Source organism: Callorhinus ursinus, unplaced genomic scaffold (assembly GCF_003265705.2).
Source record: "Callorhinus ursinus isolate GAN/ISIS: 27379988/994484 unplaced genomic scaffold, GSC_fseal_2.0 scaffold4, whole genome shotgun sequence".
In the NCBI taxonomy this organism is placed as follows: Eukaryota; Metazoa; Chordata; class Mammalia; order Carnivora; family Otariidae; genus Callorhinus; species Callorhinus ursinus.
The window spans coordinates 17,691,851-17,714,821 of NW_027397066.1; the positions used below are offsets into that span (position 1 = coordinate 17,691,851).

At 41.0% G+C, this 22,971-nt stretch overlaps 1 protein-coding gene across 1 annotated transcript in view; it reads right to left on the bottom strand.

The window, feature by feature from the left end:
• Nucleotides 1-14,983: 14,983 nt before the first annotated feature.
• ADGRA3 (adhesion G protein-coupled receptor A3) overlaps nucleotides 14,984-22,971 on the bottom strand; it is a 125,108-nt gene continuing 117,120 nt past the window's right edge. Inside the window, exons 19-21 of the mRNA XM_025887523.2 lie at nucleotides 19,269-19,414; nucleotides 16,731-16,826; nucleotides 14,984-16,587 (exon numbers count right to left, since the gene is read on the bottom strand). Of these exons, the coding sequence (XP_025743308.1) occupies nucleotides 15,345-16,587; nucleotides 16,731-16,826; nucleotides 19,269-19,414 (1,485 nt within the window). The 3' untranslated portion in view covers nucleotides 14,984-15,344. The remainder of the gene's footprint in view (nucleotides 16,588-16,730; nucleotides 16,827-19,268; nucleotides 19,415-22,971) is intronic.

Consider the following 22,971-nt stretch of genomic DNA (forward strand, 5'->3'; position numbering starts at 1 on the left):
AGACCAGGATAACATTCATCTAAAACCCTTTAAAAAGGATATTAAAAGTATAGACCAATTTCTCTAATAAATGTAGATGCAAAAACCCAAAAGGGACATATGCAAATCAAGTCCAGTTTAATAGAGAAAGGGTAATATTATACGACCAAATAGCATTTACTCCAGGAAGGCAAAGTTGGTTTCACATTCAAAATTCAGTCGAGTACTTGACTACAGTAACAGAATAAAGAGGAAAACCAGGCATTTCAACAAATACAACAAAAGCATTTGATAAACTTCAAATCCCATTCATGGTAAAAACTCAGCTAACTAAGCATTAAAAATACTTTCTTAATATCATGGAGGGTATCTACAGAACGCCTATTTCAATATCGTATATAAAAAGGTGGAAGACTATGATTATCAGTGCAAAAATCTGCAACAAAATACTAACAACAAAAATTCAACAGCACATTGAAAGGATTATACAACATGGCCAAGTGGGATTTATTCCTGGAGTGAAAGGATGATTCAACATATGAAAAATCAATCAGTGTTAATATGCCACATTGACAGAAAGAAGAGGGAAAGACATGATCATCTCAATTGATGCAGAAAATGCCTTTGACAAAATTAACTTAAACAAAAAAATTAAAAAAACAAAACAAAACTAGGAACAGAAGGAAATTACTTCAACACAATCAAGGCCATCTACGGAAAGCCCGTAACTAAAATCATACTCAATCGTGAAGAAAAACTTTTTCCTCTAAGATCAGGAACAAAACAGAGATGCTAACTTTTATCACTTCTATTCAACACAGTACTAGAAGTCCTAGCCAAAAGCAATTAGACAAGAAATAGAAACAAAAGGCACCCAAATTAGAAAGGAAGTTAAATTATCCCTGTTTCCAGGTGACATGATATTATATCCAGAAAACCCTAAAGATTCAGGAGAAAAACAAAAACAAAAACAAAAACAAAATCCTGGTCGAATAAACAAATTCAGCAGAGTTGCAGGATATAATAATATCAAGACACAAATATCAGTTGTTTCTACACACCAACAATGAAAAATCCAAAAATAAGGTGAAGAAGACACTCCCATTTACAATAGCTTCAAAAAGAATAAAATACTTAGGAATATATTTAACCAAGGAAGTGAAAGACTTGTACACTGAAAACTACAAAACAGTGCCAGAAGAAATTTTAAAGAAGACACAAATCGATGGAAAGACATTCTGTGTTTATGGGATTGGAAGGCTAAGTATTGTCAGGATGTTAGGATGTTATGATCACCACGCAAAGTGATCTACAGATTTATTTTTCTTTAAAGATTTTATTGACTCATTTGACAGAGAGAGAGAGAGAAAGAGCACAAGCAGGGGGAGCGGCAGGCAGAGGGCAGAGGGAGAAGCAGACTCCCCGCTGAGCAAGGAGCTCCATGCGGGCTCAATCCCAGGACCCTGAGATCATGACCTGCACTGAAGGCAGACGCTTAACCTACTGAGCCACCCAGGCACTCTGTGATCTACAGGTTTAATGCAATCCTTATCAAAATCCAAAAAGTATTTTCTGCAGAAATAGAAAATGCCATCCTAAAAATCATATGGGATCTCAAGGGGTCCCAGATAGCCAAAGTAATTGTTTTCTGAATTACATACCCTCCAAATTCCTATGTTGAAGCTCTAACCTCCCCCCACCCCTTCCTCCCTCCACATAGCTCAGAATGTAACTGTATTTGGCTGATTGAGTTAAAAAGAGGTCTTTGGATGGGCCTTAATCCAAGCTGACAGATGTCCTTCTAGGAGGAAATTTAGATACAGAAAGGGACCTCAGGAATGTACCCACAGAGAGGAAAGGCCATGGGAGAACAGATCAAGAATGGGACCATCTGAAAGCTGAGAAGAGAGGCCACTTAAGAAAACAAACCTGCAGACACCATGACCTTAAACTTTTTGCTTGTGTTCCTTATGCTTTTGGTATTATATCCAGGAAATATTTGCCAAACTAATGTGATGAAACTTTTCCCGTTTTCTTCTAAGACTTTTATAGTTTAAGGTCTTACACTGAGGTCTTTGATTCACTTTAAATCATTTTTGTATTTTTTTTCCACTCGTAAGCCTTGATTGAACCTCCTTCCACGTGGCTTCAAGCTACCAGGACACAAGAACCCCAGTGCTTAATCTTCTCCCCAGCTCTTCTGATGGAGAATTTGGCCTTCATGATGGCGGGCTGTTTTAGAAGCTCTCCCTTCCCCAAAACTTTGTAGTAGCCTGATCGCACCACATCAGCGATAGGAGCAGCTCCGGGCTTATTTCTGGAGGTATTTACCCACATATGCTTGCTGACCCAGGTCCACAGTTTATCAAGGTTGACAGTTGGCCAGGAGCTCATGTTCCTCCTTACGTGGTAATGCCTCATACCAACTTTTCCAAAGCAAACTGGGTGGTGTTTGTCAAAGTTGGTCCTGTGGCGATGCACACCACCACCATGACCCCCGCAAAAATTGATAAATAGGACATCAACTTAAAAACTTCTGTGCATCAAAAGACACAATCAACATAATGAAAAGAAAACCTACAGCATGGAAGAAAATATTTGCAAATCATACCTCTTATAAGGGGTTACTATCTAGAATATTAAAGCGCCTCCAACTTCACAAAAAAACCTAATAACTTGATGAAAAAATAGACAAAGGATCTCCATATTTCTCCAAAGATACACAAAATGGCCAATGACAATCTGAAAAGATGGTCACTATCACTTAGCAAAATGCAAGTCAAAACCCAAATGAGCCACCGCCTCACACCCATTAGGAAGACCACTAAGAAAAAAAATAGAAATCAAGTGTTGGTGAGGATATGGAGAAATCAAAACCCCTGGGCAAATGGTGAGAATGTAAAATGGCGCAGCCTCCAGGAAAAATATTATGGTGGTTTCTCAAAAAAATTAAGAATAGAATTGCCATATGATACGGCAATTCCACTTCTGGATATAAACCCAAAAGAATTGAAAACAGGGTCTCAAAGAGGTATTTGTAGTACACTGATTTTCAGAGTAGCATTATTCTCAAGAGCAAAAAAAGATGGAAGCAATCCAAATAAAGACAATGTGGGACATACACACAAAGGAATATTATTCAGCCTTAAAAAGGAAGGAATTCTGACGCATGCCACAACACGGATGAATCTTGAGGGCATTATGCTAAGTGAAATAAGCCAGTCACAAAGAGACAACTATGTATGATTCCACTTACAAGAGTTACCTAGAGTAATCAAATTTATAGAAACAAAGTAGGATGGTAGGTGCCAAGGGCTGGGTGGAAGGGAAAATGGGAAGTTAATGGGTATAGAGTTTCAGTTCTGCAAGACCAAAACGTTCTGGAGGTTAATTACATAACAACTGTGAATATATTTCACCTTTAGCAAATGAGCCTTGCAATATAATCACTGTTAAATAAGAATATCAAAGGACATATAGATCAGGATGGATACTGAATTTCCATGTATTTCCTGAATTCTTTTCAAAAATGGTGACAATGACATAATTTGCAGACTGACATGAAATCTAATATTTTTGTTTGAAACTCATAATGGATCAGGGCTTTTTTTGAAATTAAGATTTTTAACAGGTAGGACGACAAGGTGGGAATAGAGCTCACTGTTGTCCATCCTGGGAGTCTATCCTCGCGGCTGTCTGGTTATTTGTTCACCAAACCATCTTTCCTTCCTTCCTGGGCACAGAGCTGGACTCAGTTGCCTAGCCCACACTGCAGTTAGGTATGGTCACAACTGTTCTCTGGGCAATGCCATCTCCAGGTCTGATCCATAAAACGCTCCCATGCGCTACCGTTCATCCTCTGAGGAAGGGCCTAGAGAGCGCAGAGATGGGGTGAGAGCCCCTGGGGGAGGCTGCCAGGCTAGTGATATATACACCAGACCACTGCTTCAGCGAGAAATTCTTACTGTGGTAAGCCCTTAAAATGATGTATTTTTTTTAAAATATGAAGTTTAAAAGAAAATACTTAACTAAGCAGCAAAAATTGTTAATCATGGTTGCGCACTAAACATTTTTAGTCCGCGTTATGTAGGGATGGACACCAATCACAAAACAAACATCCTGCTTAGCAGTGGAGGTTCATTACTTTCACGTGGAGTATCTTCCTAGACCCAGTCTTCACCGAGTTGGGGACCCATGACTGCTCCTGGCTTTGTGAGCAGTCACATCCTGCCTATCTATTTGCTCATGTGAACACTCTACTTTAGGTGTACAAACCAGCCTTCATCAATATTATATGCAAAGACACCATACACTATGATCGTGCCATTCAAGTTGGGATTAGCTGGATTCTTTACATGATGAATTCATCTCAAGAACCCTCTAGAAAGATTCTGAACTTCTGAAAAAATGCATGGAATATTCTGATAAAAAATTTCCTCAGTACCTTCTCAAACTAGATATACAGCAGCCGGTAATGGATTAAACATATACATGCACACACACTTTTTTCCCACCACGTTGTAAACATAACACAATGAGAAGGACAATATGTGTTTCAGACAATATAAAGCGAAAGTCGGCTGGAAAGAATCTAACGAGATTTTGGCCAGGAATTAATTCTAAGCATCCAACTCTATAAGCGTAGGTAGTGGTCCATTGCTGACTATAATATGGATCTTGTAAGTTCACACTCGGTGTCTACCTCTGAGCCACTGACATCCCCGGTAAAAAGAAGCTGAAAAAAAGCTATGACCAAAGGCTGCTGGGGGCTTCACATATACCAGCAGGTTTACCAAGGAAGGCAGAAAGACAGAATGAGTCAGTAAGAATGACTGAGTACACAGAATAAACGGTTACCAATTTCTCCCAGAGGATTTGGCTTCATTAATACAAATAAATCTATTGGATTTATCATCCCTTGTATTTCACTGAAAAAAAAAAAGTGAGTTGACCCATATGAAAGCATTAATATAAATGGAGAAAATATGGCAAAATTGGCAAGAGTGATGAATGACCCGTTTGGGAAACACTATCCTAAGTGCTATAAATAATCAAATCATCTCTCAGATAAAAGCACTGGAGTGAATATTAAAATAATTAAATGATTCTGGGACTCTGAAGAGAAAAAGAGACTTAACATTTGTTTTAAATTTTGGATTGCTGCTGGAAGACTCACTTTTCTTGATGATTTAGCTTAATTCCTGGCTGAAATGTTTTCAGTTAATTTTTTTTTTACTTCCACATTTTTATGGTCTCAACCAACTGCAGTTTGGGCATTCTGAACTCAGTACCTGAAACACGCAGGTTTGCAGGTTTTAACTTTCTTATTTTTCAATAATGAGCAAAATGTAAGCCTCAGCATCTACATATAAGGTGCCATCTGTTCATAAGATTACATTTATATAAATATATTGAACATGAATATAGTTAAGTTACATGTGCAAAAAATCCCAAGATTTCAAGATTAGTTACTACCTATTATGACCTGAAATATTAATATACATTTGTATATGTATATAAATCTAGTCACACAAATACTCAAGCACAAACCTGATTTCTAACTGTTGCCTAAAAACAAAGGCTGGTATCTAACACTAGCAAATAACATCAAGTTACTATATTATATTACATAGTGTGTGACAACAGGATTAAAAAACCTTTCATGGAATAAAATAATAAATCATATGCATTTCCTTGAGCAGAACATGACCAATTATAACTCATTATGAAATTAAAACTCAAGCGAAATAACCGGGATGAGAAGAAGGTTTGGTTAAACTATAGATCATAAATACCATGAAGAGATCGAGTCATTGCCTCCAGGGAAGCAAAGCCATGTGCTGCAAAGCTTGGTGACCTCAGCATCAGAAATGGGTCCTGTTCCTAGATAGAGCGTAACTGGCCAGCATATTCAGCAAGTCAGAAATTCTTTGAGTCCCAGTTGCCAAATTTTTAAATGGGGAAAATGAACGAGCCAATCTCTGAGAAAACCGAAACACCTCTTAACAGTTTACACTCATCTGAAAAATAGAGAAACCTCAACCGGCAACAAGCCATAAATCAAAAATGACAAAGGTGGGGGGATACAATGTGTTCTTGATATCCTATCCACAAACATCACATTCTGACTCAACTGACTACTGAGTGGGATGCATAAAGTCATTGCTCATCACTTTCTATGCTTTGAGTATCCACACACTCCAAATATTTTTAGCGGTATCTTTATTTCATTCCAAGTATTTGATTTTTTTCTGTCCTCCACCCCTCCCGTAGGCCCAGCCTTCTTGTCTTCTGTTACCTACATGAAGTTATATTTAAGTTAATAGATACTTACTGAATGGCCAGTATGTCCAGGAAGGGAAATTCCTCACTTCCTGTGAAGAGGTAGGAAATAGTAGAGGAACAAAGTTCTTTTCCCATGTGAAGTCGACCTATGGGTCAGAGAAAGAGGTCAAACATTGTAAGGATGCTTTGCAAAATATAAGAGCAAAATTAAAATAGCAATAAAGAAACAGGCATTATTCACTCCATCTCTTATTAGTCTATCTTTGTCATTTCTAAACATTATCCTACACATATACATCAACTTACTAGGAGACCCTGGGTCAGGCAGTGGCTCAATGTGCAAGTGTCAAATCTATCCATTTGGTTTCCTTGTTTCCCCCACCAAAAAGAGTGTCTCTAAAACTAACATCTGACAAAAGCTATTTCTATTTAAATAGAACTACCAGTTTTATTATTGCAAAGCAAAATAATGTCTAATGCCGTAACCCAATGACAAGTGAACATTTACACTCTAATAAGCTATCTTGTGGTGTCTCTGAGAATTACTCTATATTAAGTGCAACAGTACATCGCTCAGATTTGAGGTTGATCAAGCTACACTTGACTCTCAGCATTTCTTGAATGTATACTTTGAATCTGATCTGATTCAAACCTTTAGTCAGCTGCCACAGATCTGAGCTGTGCCTCACTTCTCAAGCGTTGTCTTGCCTATCTGAGGGCCTAGATGCACAAAGGAGTTAGGGCAGACCCAAACCTACCTTCAAGAAGTTCCAGGAATGAACTTCCAGGGAAGATGGTGGTGTGGGAGGACCCTAAGCTCACATGATCCCACGGACACAACTAGATAACAGCCAGGTCAGTATAAATAACCCAGAAAATAACCCAGAGACTGAAAGGCCAGACCCTCCACAGCCAAATGTAGAGAAGAGGCCACGCTGAAGAGGGTAGGAAGGGCAGAGACAAGGTTCGGTGCTAAACAGACCTGCAGGACTGTCTACAGGAGGGAGGGACACCACGACACCACGGGTGTAGAGAGGGGAGAGCAGCAGATTCTCAACCCAGGGAGCCTGCATGGGAAAGATGAATCCCCATAATGTTTGGCTTTGAAAACGAAGGGGCCAAATTTCTCGAGTTCCTACAATCAGCAGGGCCTAATATCCAGAACTTTAAAAATCAGCAGGCTCCGTTCCAGGAGAGCAGAGGGTGGAATTCCTACCCTTAAACAGACAGCACAGCAAATAGCCCCATGGAAAGATAGCATAGAAGCAGCAGTCTGAAAAATTCCTGGGGCATATAGGACACAGATTAGTTTACTAACCTCAGAGCATGCGCTGCAGGACCCGGGATCTTTGGGAGACTTCTCCAGAAAAAAAGGAGTTGGCAGGTACCATTTCCCTCCCCTGCACCCCAATCTAGACACATGAACACCTGCGAGAACCAGCATAGTGGCAACACTCTTTACCTAACTTGCTAACTCCATGCCCCACCCCCATGTTCTCCTGTGGACACACCTCCCCCCCAGCCAGATGCGGAAAGGTCCCCTCCTGCAGCAGACCCACACAAGCCTTGCTAACACCACAAGCCCACCCTCTACTCCCCTCCACCTGCCACACTTCTGCAGATCCACTCCCTCCACCTGACCTGCCTCAGTCCCTTCCCTCAAAGGACCAGCGCAGACCTTACTGGTACCACATGCTCCAACACCATGTTCTTCCACCAATGAACCCCCTCCATTTACTCCTGTCTAGAGCCCATACGAAAAAGTGCCACAAGCCTGGCAGTGTGCCAGCAGCCCTGACAGGGGCCAGCACCACTCCAAAGTGACCCGTGCCCAAGGAAGAGAAGATAACCACACACACCGGTCTGACTGCAGCCCCAGAAGTAGGCTGTGGGCAGACATCTGGTCTGACTGGCATGCCCCATTCAACAGTGAACACTTTTCAGGGAACAAGACAGGGAAAGCACCCAGCAGTTCAGTGCTACTCTATCTCTGGTGAATACCTGGTCTGACTCAACTTAGGCCCAAAGTGACCCATTGGCCCACTAACACAGGGACCAAACCCTGCCCACAACAGGCAGAGAATCATTGCGGATGATTGAAGCATCAGGTTCTGGGGGTGAACAGGGAACTCCGCATTGCAGGACATACAGGCCCTCTTCTTCATAAGGCCACTACTTTCAAGAGTAGGAGACATAGCTGACTTTCCTTACACAGAGAAGCAAACACAGAGTTAGACAAAATGAGGAGGCAAAGGAGTATGTCCCAAGTGAAAGATGACAGCAAGAGAGCTAAACAAAATGGAGATAATATGCCTGACAGAGAATTTAAAGTAAGGTCATAAAGATACTCACTAGACTTAAGGCTGTAGGACTTCAGTGAGACCTTAAAGAGAGAAAACAAAAAAGAACCAATCAGAGATAAACTCAGTAGTTGAAATGAGTAATACACCAGATGAAACACGTAGTAGACTGGAGGAAGCAGAAGAACCGACCAGTGACCCGGAGGATAGAGTGATGGAAAACAATCGAAGCTGAACAGAAGAGAGAGAAAAAATAATAATAAAAAATGAAAACAGACTCAAGGAACTCAGCAACACCACCAAGCATAAGTGTAGTAACATTTGTATTATAGGGATTTCAGAAGGAGAAAAGGGGGTGGAAAATTTAGTTGAAGTACTAATAGCTGAAAACTTCCAAATTTAGGGAAGGAAACAGAAATCCAGATCCAGGAGGTACAGAGAGCCCCCAACAAAATTAACCCAAGGAGGTCTACACCAAGATACATAGTAATTAAAATGGCCAGAAGTAGTAATAAAGGGAAAAATTTTAAAGTAGCACGAGAAAAGAAAGCAGTTACATACAAGGAAAACCCCATAAGGCTATCAGTTGATTTTTCAGCAGAAATTTTGCAGGCCAGAAGAGAGTGGCATGATATACTCAAAGCGACGAAAGTAAAAAACCTGCACCCAAGAATAGTGTATCTAGTAAGACTATCATTCAGAATAGAAGGAGATAAAGAGTTTCCCAGACAAATAAAAGTTAAAGGAATTCATCACCACTAAATCAGCTCTACAAGAAATGTTAAAGGGGACTCTGAGTGAAAGGGGAAGACCGTAAGTTGGAGTAAGGAAAGCAGGAAGGACAAAGCAGTAAAATCAATCCACAAAAATCAAAAGATTCACAAAATAATTCACAAAATAAAAGGAGGTAAAGTATGACACCAATACCTAAAATGTGGGAGGGGAGAGAAGTAAAAATATGGGTTCAAACCTAAGTGACCTTCAACTTAATATAGACTACTACATGCATATTATATACAAACCTAATTGTAACCATAAATCAAAACCCAGTAATAGAGCTGCAAAAAACAAACAGAAAGAGAAAGAGAGAGAGAGAGAGAAAGGAATCCAAGTCGATCACTAAATAAGGCTAGCAAGCCATGAGAGAAGAGTTTAAGAGAAGAACAACAAACAACAAATTGGCAGCAAGTACATACCTATCAATAATTACTTTGGATGTAATGGACTAAATGCTCCAATCAAAAGACACAGGGTGATGGAATGGATAAAAAAAACAAGACCCATAAAAATGCTGCCTACAGGGGACTCATTTCAGACCTAAAGACACCTGCAGATTAAAAGTGAAGGGACGGGGAAACATTTATCATGCAAATGGATGTGAAAAGAAGGTCAGGGGGCACCTGGGTGGCTCAGTCATTAAGAGTTTGCCCTCAGCTCAGGTCATGATCCCAGGGTCCTGGGATCGAGCCCTGCATCGGGCTCCCTGCTCATTGGGGAGTCTGCTTCACCCTCTCCCTCTGCCCCTCCCCCCACGCATGCGCGCGCTCTCTCTCTCTCTCTCTCGATCTCAAATTAAAAAAAAAAGTCAGGGTAGCAACTCTTAGACTTTAAAACACAGTAACAAGAGACAAAGATGGGCACTATATAGTAATAAAGGGAACAATCCAACAAGAGGATATAACAATTGTCAATGTTTGGACCTAACAAGGGAGCACCCCAATATATAAAGCAGCTGTTATAAAATAATAAATAGTAATACAATAATAGTAGGGGATTTTAACACCACACTCACATCAATGGACAGATCATCCAAACAGAAAATCAACAAGGAAACAATGGCTTTGAATGACAAATCGGACCAGATGGATTTAACAGATATATTCAGAACATTCCACCCTATAATAGCAGGATACACATTCTTTTCAAATGCACATGGTATATTCTCCAGAATGGATCATACTAGGCCACGAAACAAGTCTCAAAAATTCAAAAAGATTGAAGTCATACCATGCATTTTTTTTTTGACAACTTTAAGACACCAAAAATTAACCACAGGGAAAAATCTAGAAAGAACACAAATATATGGAGGCTAAATAACATGCTACTAAACAATAAATGGGTCAATTGAGAAATCAAAGACAAAATCAAAACATACATGGAAACAAACTAAAAAGAAAATATAACGGTGCAAAATCTTTGGGATGCAGCAAAAGTTGTTCTAAGAGGGAAGTTTATAGCAACAGAGGGAAGTTTACAGACCTATGTCAAGAAGCAAAAAAAAACCTCAACTTAACCTTGCACCTAAAGGAGCTAGAAAAAGAACAAACAAAATCCCAAACCAGTAGAAGGAAAAAGTTAAAAAAGATTAGAGCAGAAATAAACTAAATAGAAACAAACAAACAAACAAACAAAAAATAGAAAAGATCAATGAAACCACAAGTTGGTTCTTGGAAAAGATCAACAGAATTGATATATCTTTAGCCAGAATCATAAGAAAAAAGAAAGAAAAGAAAGGATTCAAATGAACAAAATCAGAAATGATAGAGGAAAAATAACACCACCACAGAAATACAAAGGATTATAAGAGTATTATAATGAAAAATTATATGCCAACAAATTGGACAACCTAAGAAGAAACAGATAAAACATAAAACCTACCAAAACTGAACCAGGAAGAAATACAAAATTTGAACAGAACAATTACCACAAATGACATTGAATCAGTCATCAAAAAATTCCCAACAAAAGCCCAGGACCAGACAGTTTCACAGGTAAATTCTACCAAATATTTAAAGAGTTAATAGCTATTCTCAAACTTTTCCAAAAAATAAAAGAGGAAGGAAAGCTTCCAAATTTATTCTATGAGTCCAGCATTACCCTGATAACAAAATCAGATAAAGACACTACACAGAAAGAGAACTACAGATGGGTTAGCCTGGTGATGGGTATTAAAGAGGGCACGTTCTGCATGAAGCACTGGGTGTTATGCACAAACAATGAATCATGGAACACTACATCAAAAACTAACGATGTAATGTATGGTGATTAACATAACAATAAAAAAATTAAAAAAAAGAAAGAGGACTACAGGCCAATATCTCTGAGGAACATGGATGCAAGATTCCTCAACAAAATATTAGCAAACCAAATCCAAGAATACATTTAAAAAAATCATTCACCATGATCAAGTGGGGTTTATTCTTGAGATGCAAGCATGGTTCAATATTTGCAAAGTGATCAACATGATAAATCACATCAACAAGAGAAAGGATAAAAACCATATGATCATTACAACAGATAGTATAACATCCATTCATGATATAAACCCCCAAAACAAAGGTTTACAGGGAACATACTTCAACATAACAAAGACGGTATGTGAAAAACCCACAGCTAACATCATACTCAATGAGGAAAAACTGAGAGCTTTTCCCTTATGGTCAGGAACAAGACAAGGATGTCCACTCTCACCACTTTATTCAACACAGTACTGAAAGTACCAGCCACAGCAGTCAGACAACAGAAAAGAAATAATAGATAACCAAATTGGTAAGGAAGAAGTAAAACTTTCAATATTTGCAGATGAAATGATACTAAAGAAAATTCTAAAGACTCCACCAAAAAACTACTAGAAATGATAAATGAACTCAGTAAGGTCACAGGACACACTATCAATATTCAGAAATCCATTGCATTTCTATACACTAAAAGTGAGTAGCAGAAAAAGGAATTAAGAAAACAATCCCAGGGGTGCCTGGGTGGCTCAGTTGGGTAAGCATCTGCCTTCGGCTCAGGTCATGATCCCAGGGTCCTAGAATCAAGTCCCACATCGGGCTCCCTGCTCTGCGGGGAGTCTGCTTCTCCCTCTCCCTCTGCCACTCCCCCTGCTTGTGCTCTCTCACTCTCTCTCAAATAAATAAATAAAATGTTAAAAAAAAACCACACATTTACAATTCCACCAAAAGTAATAAAATACCTAGGCATAAACTTAACCAAGAAGGAGAAAGATCTGTAGTCTGAAAACTATAAAACGTTGATGAAAGAAACTGAAGATGACACAAACAAATGGAAAGATATTCCATGCTCATGGATTGGAAGAACAAATACTGTTAAAATGTCCATACTACCCAAAGCAATCTATAGATTTAATGCAATCCCTATCAAACTACCAACAGCATTTTTTTTTTTCACAGAACTAGAACAAAGACTCCTAAAATTTGTATGGAACAAAAGATCCCAAAGAGCAAAAGCAATCTTAGAAAGGAAGAACAAAACTGGAGGTATCACAATCCCAGATTTCAAGATATACTACAAAGCTGTAGTAATCAAAACAGTATGGCACAGTCACAAAAACAGACCCAAGATCAATGGAACAGAACAGAGAGCCCAGAAATAAATGCACAATTATATGGTTGACTAATCTGCAACAAAGGAGGCAAGAATATGCAATGGGAAAAAGACTTTCTCTTCAGCAAATGGTGTTCAGAAAAATGGACAGCCACATGCAAAAAGAATGGAACTGGACCACTTTCTTACACCATACACAAAAATAAACTCACAACGGATAAAGGACCTAAATGTGAGTCCTGAAACTATAAAAATCCTAGGAGAACAGACAATAATTTCTCGACATCAGCCGTAGCAACATTTTTCTAGGTATTTCTCCTGAGGCAAGGGAAACAAAAAGCAAAAATAAACTACTGGGACTACATCAAAATAAAAAGCTTCCACACAGCAAAAAGAATCAATAAAATGACAACCTACTGAATGGGAGAAGATATTTGCAAATGATAAATCCAATAAAGGGTAGTATCCAAAATACATAAAGAACTGACACAACTCAACCCCCAAAACACAAAGAATACAATTTAAAAATGGGCAGAAGACATGAACAGACATTTCCTCATAGAATATATGGAGATGGCCAACAGACACATGAAAAGATGCTCAACATCACTCATCATCAGGGAAATGCAAATCAAAACCACAATGAGATACCACCTTACACCTATGAGAATGGCGAAAATCAACAACACAAGAAACAACTAGTGTTGGCAAGGACGTGGAAAGAAGGGAACACCTGTGCACTGTTGGTGGGAATGTAAACTGGTGCAGCCACTGTGAAAAACAGTATGGAGATCTCAAAAAATTAAAAATAGAACTACCATGTGAACCAGTAATTCCACTACAGGATATTTATCCAAAGAATATGAAAACACTAATTCAAAAAGATATACACACCCCTCTGTTTATTGCAGCATTATTTTCAACAGCCAAATTATGGAAGCAGCCCAAGTGTCCATCAATAGATGAATGGATAAAGAAGGGTTGGTATATGAACACACACACACACACACACACACACACACAAATATTACTCAGTCATAAAAAAGAATGGAATCTCACCATTTGTAACAACACGGATGGATCTAGAGAGTATAATGCTAAATGAAGTAAGTCAGAGAAGGACAAATACCATATGATTTCACTCAAGTGGAATTTAAGAAAAACAAGTGAACAAAGAAAAAAAAAAAAGACAAACCAAGACACACACTCTTAACTACTGAGAACAAACTGATGTTTACCAGAGGGGAGCTGGGGTGGCGGGATGGTTGAAATAGGCGATGAGGTTGTAGAGCACACTTATCATGACATGCGCTGAGTAATATATACTACCGTAAACTAATTAACAGTGCACGTCAACTATACTAGCATTAAAATTGTTTTAAAAATGCAACATATTAAATAACTTAAAAAACAAAACAAAACAAAAGAGTTCCAGGAATGGACTCCAGTGAGACTAGGGACCAGGGATGTTTAAGGGCTGTAGTGCATCAACGACCGATGACATTTGGATCCGAAAAGCTTTTGCCCTCAGAATGCAATTTAAAGATGAGTACTTCAGCATGAACCTGAGGAACTCTATTCTGTTTGAGAACAAAGTAACAGTCAACATAACAGCCAATACTGAAGAACTCAGAATAAGTGAGTGTGATTCTTACTTACTCCTCATTTACACTCAAGAATAATATATGTGCTGGAGGGGGCAGGGGGGGAATGAAAAACAAAATTAAACCAAAATGTAAATCACTGAAAAACCACAAAGGTGACAAAACAATATTAATAGGACCGAAGTGATACAGCAAAGTGATGCAATTTAGAAAGAGCTTTTTAGGCATTTTGATTTTCAAAAAAACATTCCATGAGATCTTTTAAAAACCTTGTAGCATTTAAAACTGTATTTCTAAAATACATCCATCCAGAAGAGCTTTGATTTATGTCATAATCAGCGGAGTTAATACTGTGTAAGTCTGATAACTGATTTACGTATAATGCTCATTAAGATATCCCCATGTATAAACACAATTAAAACAGAACTACATGCTTCTCTTATAAAATACAAAAACATAAGACTGACACAATGACAAACACCTATTTATTGTATTAAATACAGGCCTGAAATGTTAAGTAGATATAACAGGTTCCAAAAAATTACATTTCAGATTCTCCAAGTTCTGCTGGTGCTTTACAACTAAAACAATGCTTTGGAGGTTTTTTTTTTTTTTAATTCATAAAAAAAGCAACAATCGGGGGATATAAAATCCATAAAATCCCAAACGTAGACGTTTATTCAAAACGGTGCCAAATCCCTAAGGTGGCCGTAAACAGCACATGTTCGTAGCTTAAAGGAATGTGAAGCTCACAGTTTGCATGGGTTTCTGCCTCGGAAGCCACTGCCCACGCCCCCCCCCCCCCCGCCCCTGCCACCCCCCCCCCCGGCTACACGGCAGTTTCATGTTTCCACAACCCGGTCCTAACGTTGCCAGTGCTCTCCGTACCCAGCAAGGGGCCGTCCTGCCCGTTGCTCTTGATTGGTCCATTCTGGACAGCCAAGTTGAGTCCGTAAGACTTCTGCTGGCTTTCAAGTTCAACTACAATTGGCTTCCTTAAGGCATCTTTCTTACTACTACTTGAAACGGGCTTTTCGAAATTTCTGGGGCTCTGGGGGCGTGTGCTACAGCCATCGCTGCTCTCCTGTTGGGGTGGGTTGTACTGTCTCTCTCTGTAGGCTAAATACGCTCTTCTGCTTCTCGCGTGTCCTTCATTACCGCCCGGCCGGCTTTTAGGGAAGCCGTTCTGCACACTGCCCTCCACGCTTGTTGGGACGTCATAAGCATATTCTCTGAGGACGGCGAGCCGGCTTGCCCGGTGTCCTTTACTTCTGTTTTTATGATGGCGGCCCGGGTGCATGTTTGGGCGAAACTGAACTTCTAAAGGCGCCACGTGCATCTTGATGTCATTGTCCATCGAATGTTCTGTCAGACTATTATCGAGCTGAGGTGTGGAGTTTAAGGGCAGAGGGTTGGTGTGGCACTGAGCGGCAGCAGCCTGCAAGTTTGTTAATTTGCAGCCCTGGGAGGAATTCTTGAAGCTCGATGTACTCTTGTTGGTGCACGAGGATTCGGCGCTGCTGCTGGTGCACTTCGGGGCCTCTCCGTTTGTGCCGCTGGAGTTGGGGGGCTGCACGTCAACCTGCACAGAGTACGAGCTCCGGCCGGGGCAGCAAGTCATGAGCCAAGCAAGTCTAACGTCCTCCCTGTTAACGCAGTGGTGAACCACGATGAAGGCACTGAGGCTTAAACACGTAGCTCCAAAAAAGAAGCTAAACACCAAGTCCAGGGGGTAATACAAGGAAACAGCCAAGGCCCCAAACATCCACAAGGCGACATATAAAAGCAAGGTAAGACTGGCCCCCAAAAGTTGAGAATGGAAAGTGTGTTCATTTTCCAATGCTGACGTCGAGATCAGAGACAGAGACAGTGAGTCCTGATGATGCACTTCGCCATTTCCATTGGCCGTCAACCGCTGCTGTGCCTCAGTGGGCTCCTTCAGCTCGTATCTGCGCTCAGGGTGTCTTTTCAACTGAATAAATATGCTTAGGAAGTACACACAGTTTACGAAAGTGATGAAGCTGGCAGGCCCGTAGAAGGCTCCCAAGGAGGGCTCCCAGGCCATCCAGCAACTAGAAAAGAAAATGAGAAACCGAGTCAGATGCTATGATGCATCAACAAACTGTCCCAGAAACTGCAATAAAGTTAGGGCCTGGGAAATCATTAAAAAGAGGAGCAATCGGGGTCAGGTATGCAGAGAACACAAAACACTCACTAGGGCGCATTTGGCCGACTGCCGTAATTCTTGATGTTGGCCGCGGCTGTTATGCCACAAACTATGATGGGTATGCCACCTCCGATCAGGTAAAACCTGGAAGAAGGAACAATGCAAATAGCAGCTCATCATTCCAAGTTACCAAGGTGCGCACATCCCAGTGTCTCCATCCTGCAAAAGTCTTTCCTTCGTGATCAATTATTATTCCTATCCCAATAATAAACTGGAGATTAACTCCTGGAGGCTGCTTTGTTAACAATAACTTTCTGAATTTTTTTTTTAAATTTTTGTTTGTATATCTTTTTTTTTTTTTTAAAGCAGGCTACCAAGTTTCTGACTAGAGGAAAGCTGGTCAGCTTCTGCCACCCTGTGGACAGGCGAGGCTACTGCAGGTAGGGTTTTAGTTCTTTTTGAGAAGGCACTAACTGGCTTCCTTTCGATTCAGCTGGCGAGCCAGAAAGTTAGCCCACTACCAAATGGACCTTAAGGTCTCCCTGTGCCATACGTCAGACAAAACACGTAATGACATTATTTGTTCATTAATGTCTGGCTAAGCCTGCGTGTTCTGGGACACCCTACCGCTGTGTACGCTTATCCCTAGTCGACTACTCAGGCAAAGTAGGTGCTTGGTCCCAGCAGCTTCATGCAGTGGGCAGGCCCTTCCTGACCCTTTTCCCGTGGACTCACTGGGGACAGCAGGAAAAATGAAGGTGCCTAAGAACGGAAGGCGACAGAGTGGTGGCAGGCCCTACAAAGAGAAACTTCTTTCCTTGGCTTCTTTGAGCTCTCTGAAAAGAGACGGTAGGAACTCTATGCCCTGGCTGGGTCCTCCTGGGCACAGTCACAATCCTAACTCTGCATCTGCCACTTTGTAGAGACACAGCCCGAGTTCCTGAGCTGGCTGGCTGAAGACTGTATTGGGGACTCAACGCCTGTGCTTGGTCTTTTTTTTTTCTCAGAACCTAAAAGGAAGGAAGATGGGACCGCCAAATCTTCAAACACCATCTCTCCATTCTTTTAAGGCCAGGGACAGACATGTAAAATGGCCTCCCGACTCTGTGGCCGGGCACTCCTGCTGCCCCTCATCATCCAGGGACCACTCACCTCCGGAATCTTCTATGTTCTCAGGTGTTCTCTTTCAATTCTTCCCTTTCTTGGCTATGACCCCTCTACTAAATGTCAACATGGCCCCAGGACCATGCTTTTAACTAACTTCTCCCTGGGGCATGTGGTTCACGACCACATAGGAGAACATCTCCTGTTATCTGCAAAACGCCTCGCACCGTCTCCCTGCTGAGCCCCCGGTCTCCCACAATGTGAATGACTCACAGAAAGTACTACCCTCCCCGCCCATTCTACGGTTCCCTATATTCTCAGCTGATGGAAGCACCATGTGCTGAGGTGCCCTCACTAAACTAGAGTAATTTGAAACCACCTTTGAATTTCTCTCCCTCCCACAATTTTAAATCGAAGTGGCCATCCATTCTAGAGAAGCTGCCTCAAGTGTCTTGAACACGCACCCCCTCTATTCTCTCTGACACTGTTCTTGTTTCAGTCCTCATGCGGACCAGCGAATGACCTCTTGGCAGAATTCCTTACTCTCAGGCTCTCCCCATTGAGACAGGTTACTAATGCAAGGCTGTCCCTCTAAAAAGATACCTCGTAGGGCCACTCCCTTAGGTAAAAGTCTTCAGTGGCTTCCCACATTTGCACATGGCTCCCAGAGGCCTGACACAGAGCTTTCACCCTGAATTCCTGCAATCTCCACCGTATGCCGTAGGTTCCAGCCAAAGTGCAGGCTCAAAGTTCCCTCAGCTCCCCACATAATCCTGTATCTGGAGTGTCACCTCTGGCCTTTGCCCTAATCACTCAGGAAGGTCATCCCTAAGGGTCAATACTTCCCAACACCCACCCTCCCCCCAGATTAATGGCGCCTTTGTTTGCACTTTCCAAAAGAATGTTATCTCCACCACAGTTCTCACCCCACCCACAGCTGGTTCTTCACGGTCTCCTCAGGCCGACTGGAAACTCTTCAGAGGCAGGACAGCTTAGGTGCCTGGCCTGGTGCTGGCTACAGAGCCAGCGTTCAATCCACAAGTCGCCACTGGTCAGTTTTTACTCCTCTAGCCTGGTAATCCATTATTTTTTTATTCTAATTGGGAAGAAGGGTGTAGCTCCAAAACTGTGTTGTCTTTTGAGGAGAATAATTAAATTGAAACATATTGCGGAGGTTAAAATCTCTGACATGACCCCAAGGAAAAATAACCACAGCTAACATTTTCTTAGAGCCTGTTAGACGGCTGGTGCCGCCTTAAGGCATTTATTTATTCCCAGGTTACAGATCAGAGAGAAGGGAGAGGGTAGCGAACTTCACGGGCGGCTCCCGGCCAGTACTCAAACCCAGGAAGCCCAGCTTACAAAGTCCATTCTGGACTTTCCAAAAATTTACTCAGCATTGTTTTGTTACATTTAAAACGGCTTCACCTCAACTGTTTAATGAACGTTTAATACAATGCAGTAAACAAGGATATCAGATACCTGAGCATCGGTCTTGGAGGAGGCGGCAGTTCATCGGGATCCTGGCATCTTTTCGCCTTTTTAGTGACTTGTTTATAGATATTTCGAGCTGTCACTCCAACCCATAGTACTGTAGCAAGAGTGGAATAATGAAGAATTATTCCAACCTAGAAAGAAGATTGAAGAATTTATAAGCTGAAAGGAGAAAAAAAATTCCCCAGGAACAGGGGCCTCCAAGGTTTACCAAAAATACCTGGTAAGTAACTTTCGAAAACAGGACTCAAAAACAGCATGAAGGTATATTCTAAAGATGGATTCCTCTGCCCACTAACGAAACAAAGCGTTCTAACAGCCGTGGAACAGAGGATCATGTCCTCTCACAGACCCAGGAGAGGCCCACAGACCATACACAACGTTTACCCAAGATAACCCTTCAGACGCCATGGAATTGACTTTTCGACAACATTAAACCAAAGGTGTGTTTCTCCCAGACGCCATGTTTAGTAGAGTTCAGTTTCTGAGGCCCATTTTAAGGAGGAAGGTAGAGGGCAAGGGCAGAGAATAAGCTTGTGTGACAGCCCTGAGTTGTTCTAATTCAGAGCTTTCATATATGGTAACGGTAGGTCAGCAACAGAATATATTGGCCAGTAAGAGGGTGAGATCTAGAATCAAAACTTTTACCCGGTTTTAAAACCAGGATCCACCCCTTATCAGCTGTGATAACTTCAGCAAAGGCGTGTAACATCTCAAACACTGGTTTCCTTGTTCGTAAACAGAGAGATGAAAGTACTATGGGGCTAACTAAGACTGTCTACGTAACGCATTTAGCATGTTGTCTGGCCCATGATAAGCAATCAAGACAGATGATAGCTATATTTTTATTCTTAAGTACTTATTAGGAGTGTGGTTTTAAGTAAATAAAGTCACCTCTCTAAATGAATTCTCCCCTTTGGAAGAGTGGGAAGATTATCAATGACTATCTCTGGCGTTTCTACAGGGACTGTATGGGCACAGTATTTGGAACATAACAGGTACTCAATAAATAGCGGAAACCTGCAGTATATGTAACGGTCACACTAATTAAATTTCTTCCCCCAGGGGGTTATGGAGGGCATGTTTACCGTGTGACCTGTGAAGCAACTCCGTTTGGAGCTAGAATTCTAGATGAAGATATATATGGGTCTAAGAAAGGTTTAAATCCATTTTAAGAAAAGTGTATGTGTCATTGGAACATCAAGGACACTATTCAGCTTTCTTAACTAATTACTTATTATCTGTTGGATCATTTCTTTTTATATAATTACCACAGGTAAAATCCTATTAATGAAAATCTTCAAGACAAATTTTTTCCTTCTAAAAGGATGGCTCTCTGATCTCAAGAAAATCAAACTGATTGACATTATCAAACCTAGGGCAGTGATAACAGCATTTAGATTGCTGCCCAGAGTTCATTTCATGAGAATCAGCGTGCAGCCAAAATGTGGCAAATGAAAACCCAAGTCTTATTTTGCAGGACAAAAATGAGGACAGTCACTGTCCAGTGTGAATCTTGCTCTAACTCGGGAAGTGGCTGGCAGGGTGGGTCCAGGTTGGCCAAACTAGAAAACTCAGTTATTTTCTTCATAAGGAGAAAAGTGGCTCCTTGGTTTCCATTAGTTGTACTGTCTGTATGATAAAAGCAAAATTTACAGAGAAAAGTAGAACAAAAAGCATAAAATAAACCTTAGGCTATCTGGAGTCACACCCAATACTAGAAGTAAAAATAATGTCAATGAATTTGGTATATAGACACTGAAACGTTCACGACAAATCGCTGGTATTGACTCAAAACGGTAGGCTCCACCGGAGGTTTCTCAGATGATGAGGTCAGAAGAACGAGACGGAGCGGTGAAGTAAGTTTAAAATAGGAATGAAAATATTTTCAACACAGGAGGTGCAAGATGGAGCATTTTCTTGTTTTACACCTAAGAGGGAAAACTCAACCTTTAGATTTTGAAGTGTTTCCTATGGTATTTCAAAATTTCCAGAGTGTTCGCACTTGAAAGATACTAAAGCCTCTTCAGTCAAACAAAATTATTACTAATGGTAGAATTTTAGGGGTCTGATGTCACCTAGTAACCATCATGTAAGCAAATCCCCAGACATTCCATGAGAACCAGAATAAAGGGGGAGCAGAGAACCGGCAGAGAGGGTATTTCTTTTGGAATGGGATACATCCTACTGTTTTCTCCATCAGACACTTGAAATGCAACCTGTCAAATTTCTTTCACATAAATCAGAAATACATGTGGAAACTCTGTAAAGTTTGGGAATAAGTAATCTAATTCATAGGGCATGTAAACGATTAATTAAATGCAACAGATAATTACTTGAGAAAGTCACCTGACCTCAGGACATCAATTTCCAAAGCTGTAAAACGGATATAAAATAATTATCCTAAAGAGTTGCATTTTATATGTTACTGAACCATATATAAGCTCTCACGAACTAGAGACCGGACATTATAACAATCACATTTGTAACCACCAATAACCCTAAGATAGTACAGTGACTGTGCAAAAAAATGATCTTTATATTCATATAATCATGAATGAATACGCGTAAGAGAGCAACAGCTTCCACTATTGAATACCCACTGTTGTGCCCCAAAATGTACGAAGACAATCTGTAAGTGCTTCCATTTTATCCTCCTAATATCACCGTTTGGTGGAGGGTATTAACCTCGAGCTACAGACAATGAGACTGCATCTGAAAGGCGTCCAATCATCACTAGAGGTCACCTGGTCAGTGGCAGGGCTGCAACTCAAACCCATGTCTGCTGGTTTCCAAAACCCATGCCCCTCCTCTTAGGCTGTGCTGGTCCTCACTAAATAGTGAAGCATAGTGACCCCAGTGTGGGGGCGGGGAGCGGCTCGCGGGGGACGACAGCTGAGTCAGCAAGACTGGCATCTGAATCACCCCTCCGCCACCCAAGAGCCCTAGGGATTTGGGACAAGTTGTTCAATTCCATAAGACTCAATTTCTGTATTGATAAAATATAGGAATAACAAGTACCTCCTGGGGTTAATATGAAAGTTAAGATAACACATTTGCAGTAGTTGGCAAGTAAAAGGTCTTCAAATTCACTGATTAAATTTCCCCAAGGCATTTCACGTGCCACGGCAGAAGAACTCTTGAGAAGAGACACAAAAGGACACCAGAGAAGGTTAGCCGGCGCTGTATTTAATAAATTAAATCATGGAGTGGTAGAGCAACAAGGTGACTTAAGTAAGATCCGGCTGTATCTTTTCACCACACAGCTGAGGAAACCAAGGACCAGAAAATTAATTATCACACAATTATTTGGCAGCACATCATGACCCAGAACCCAGGACCCTTCCCACCTGGAGTGAACAGCCCTCGCTACTCTGTCACTCGGCTACTCAGCTCTTCTTCAGCTCCTTCTGCAAAAGAGAGTCCAAGCCTGCAGAACACACCCACGGTACCACCAGAACTGACTTATGACTCAGAGTGGGAAGGACCTGGCTGGTGCCTCATGGCACCTCCAACAACCTCAACCCATCACTGTGGGGAGGAAAGCATCGTAGAACCCGTTCGCACCGTCCATCAAGTATACGAGCTCTGAAAGGGAAATAAGAAACATAAAACTGCACCAATTATGTGCACATATGAAACTGCATATAAGGTATGCACGCATTAGGATTCTAGTAGGTGCACTTAGGGC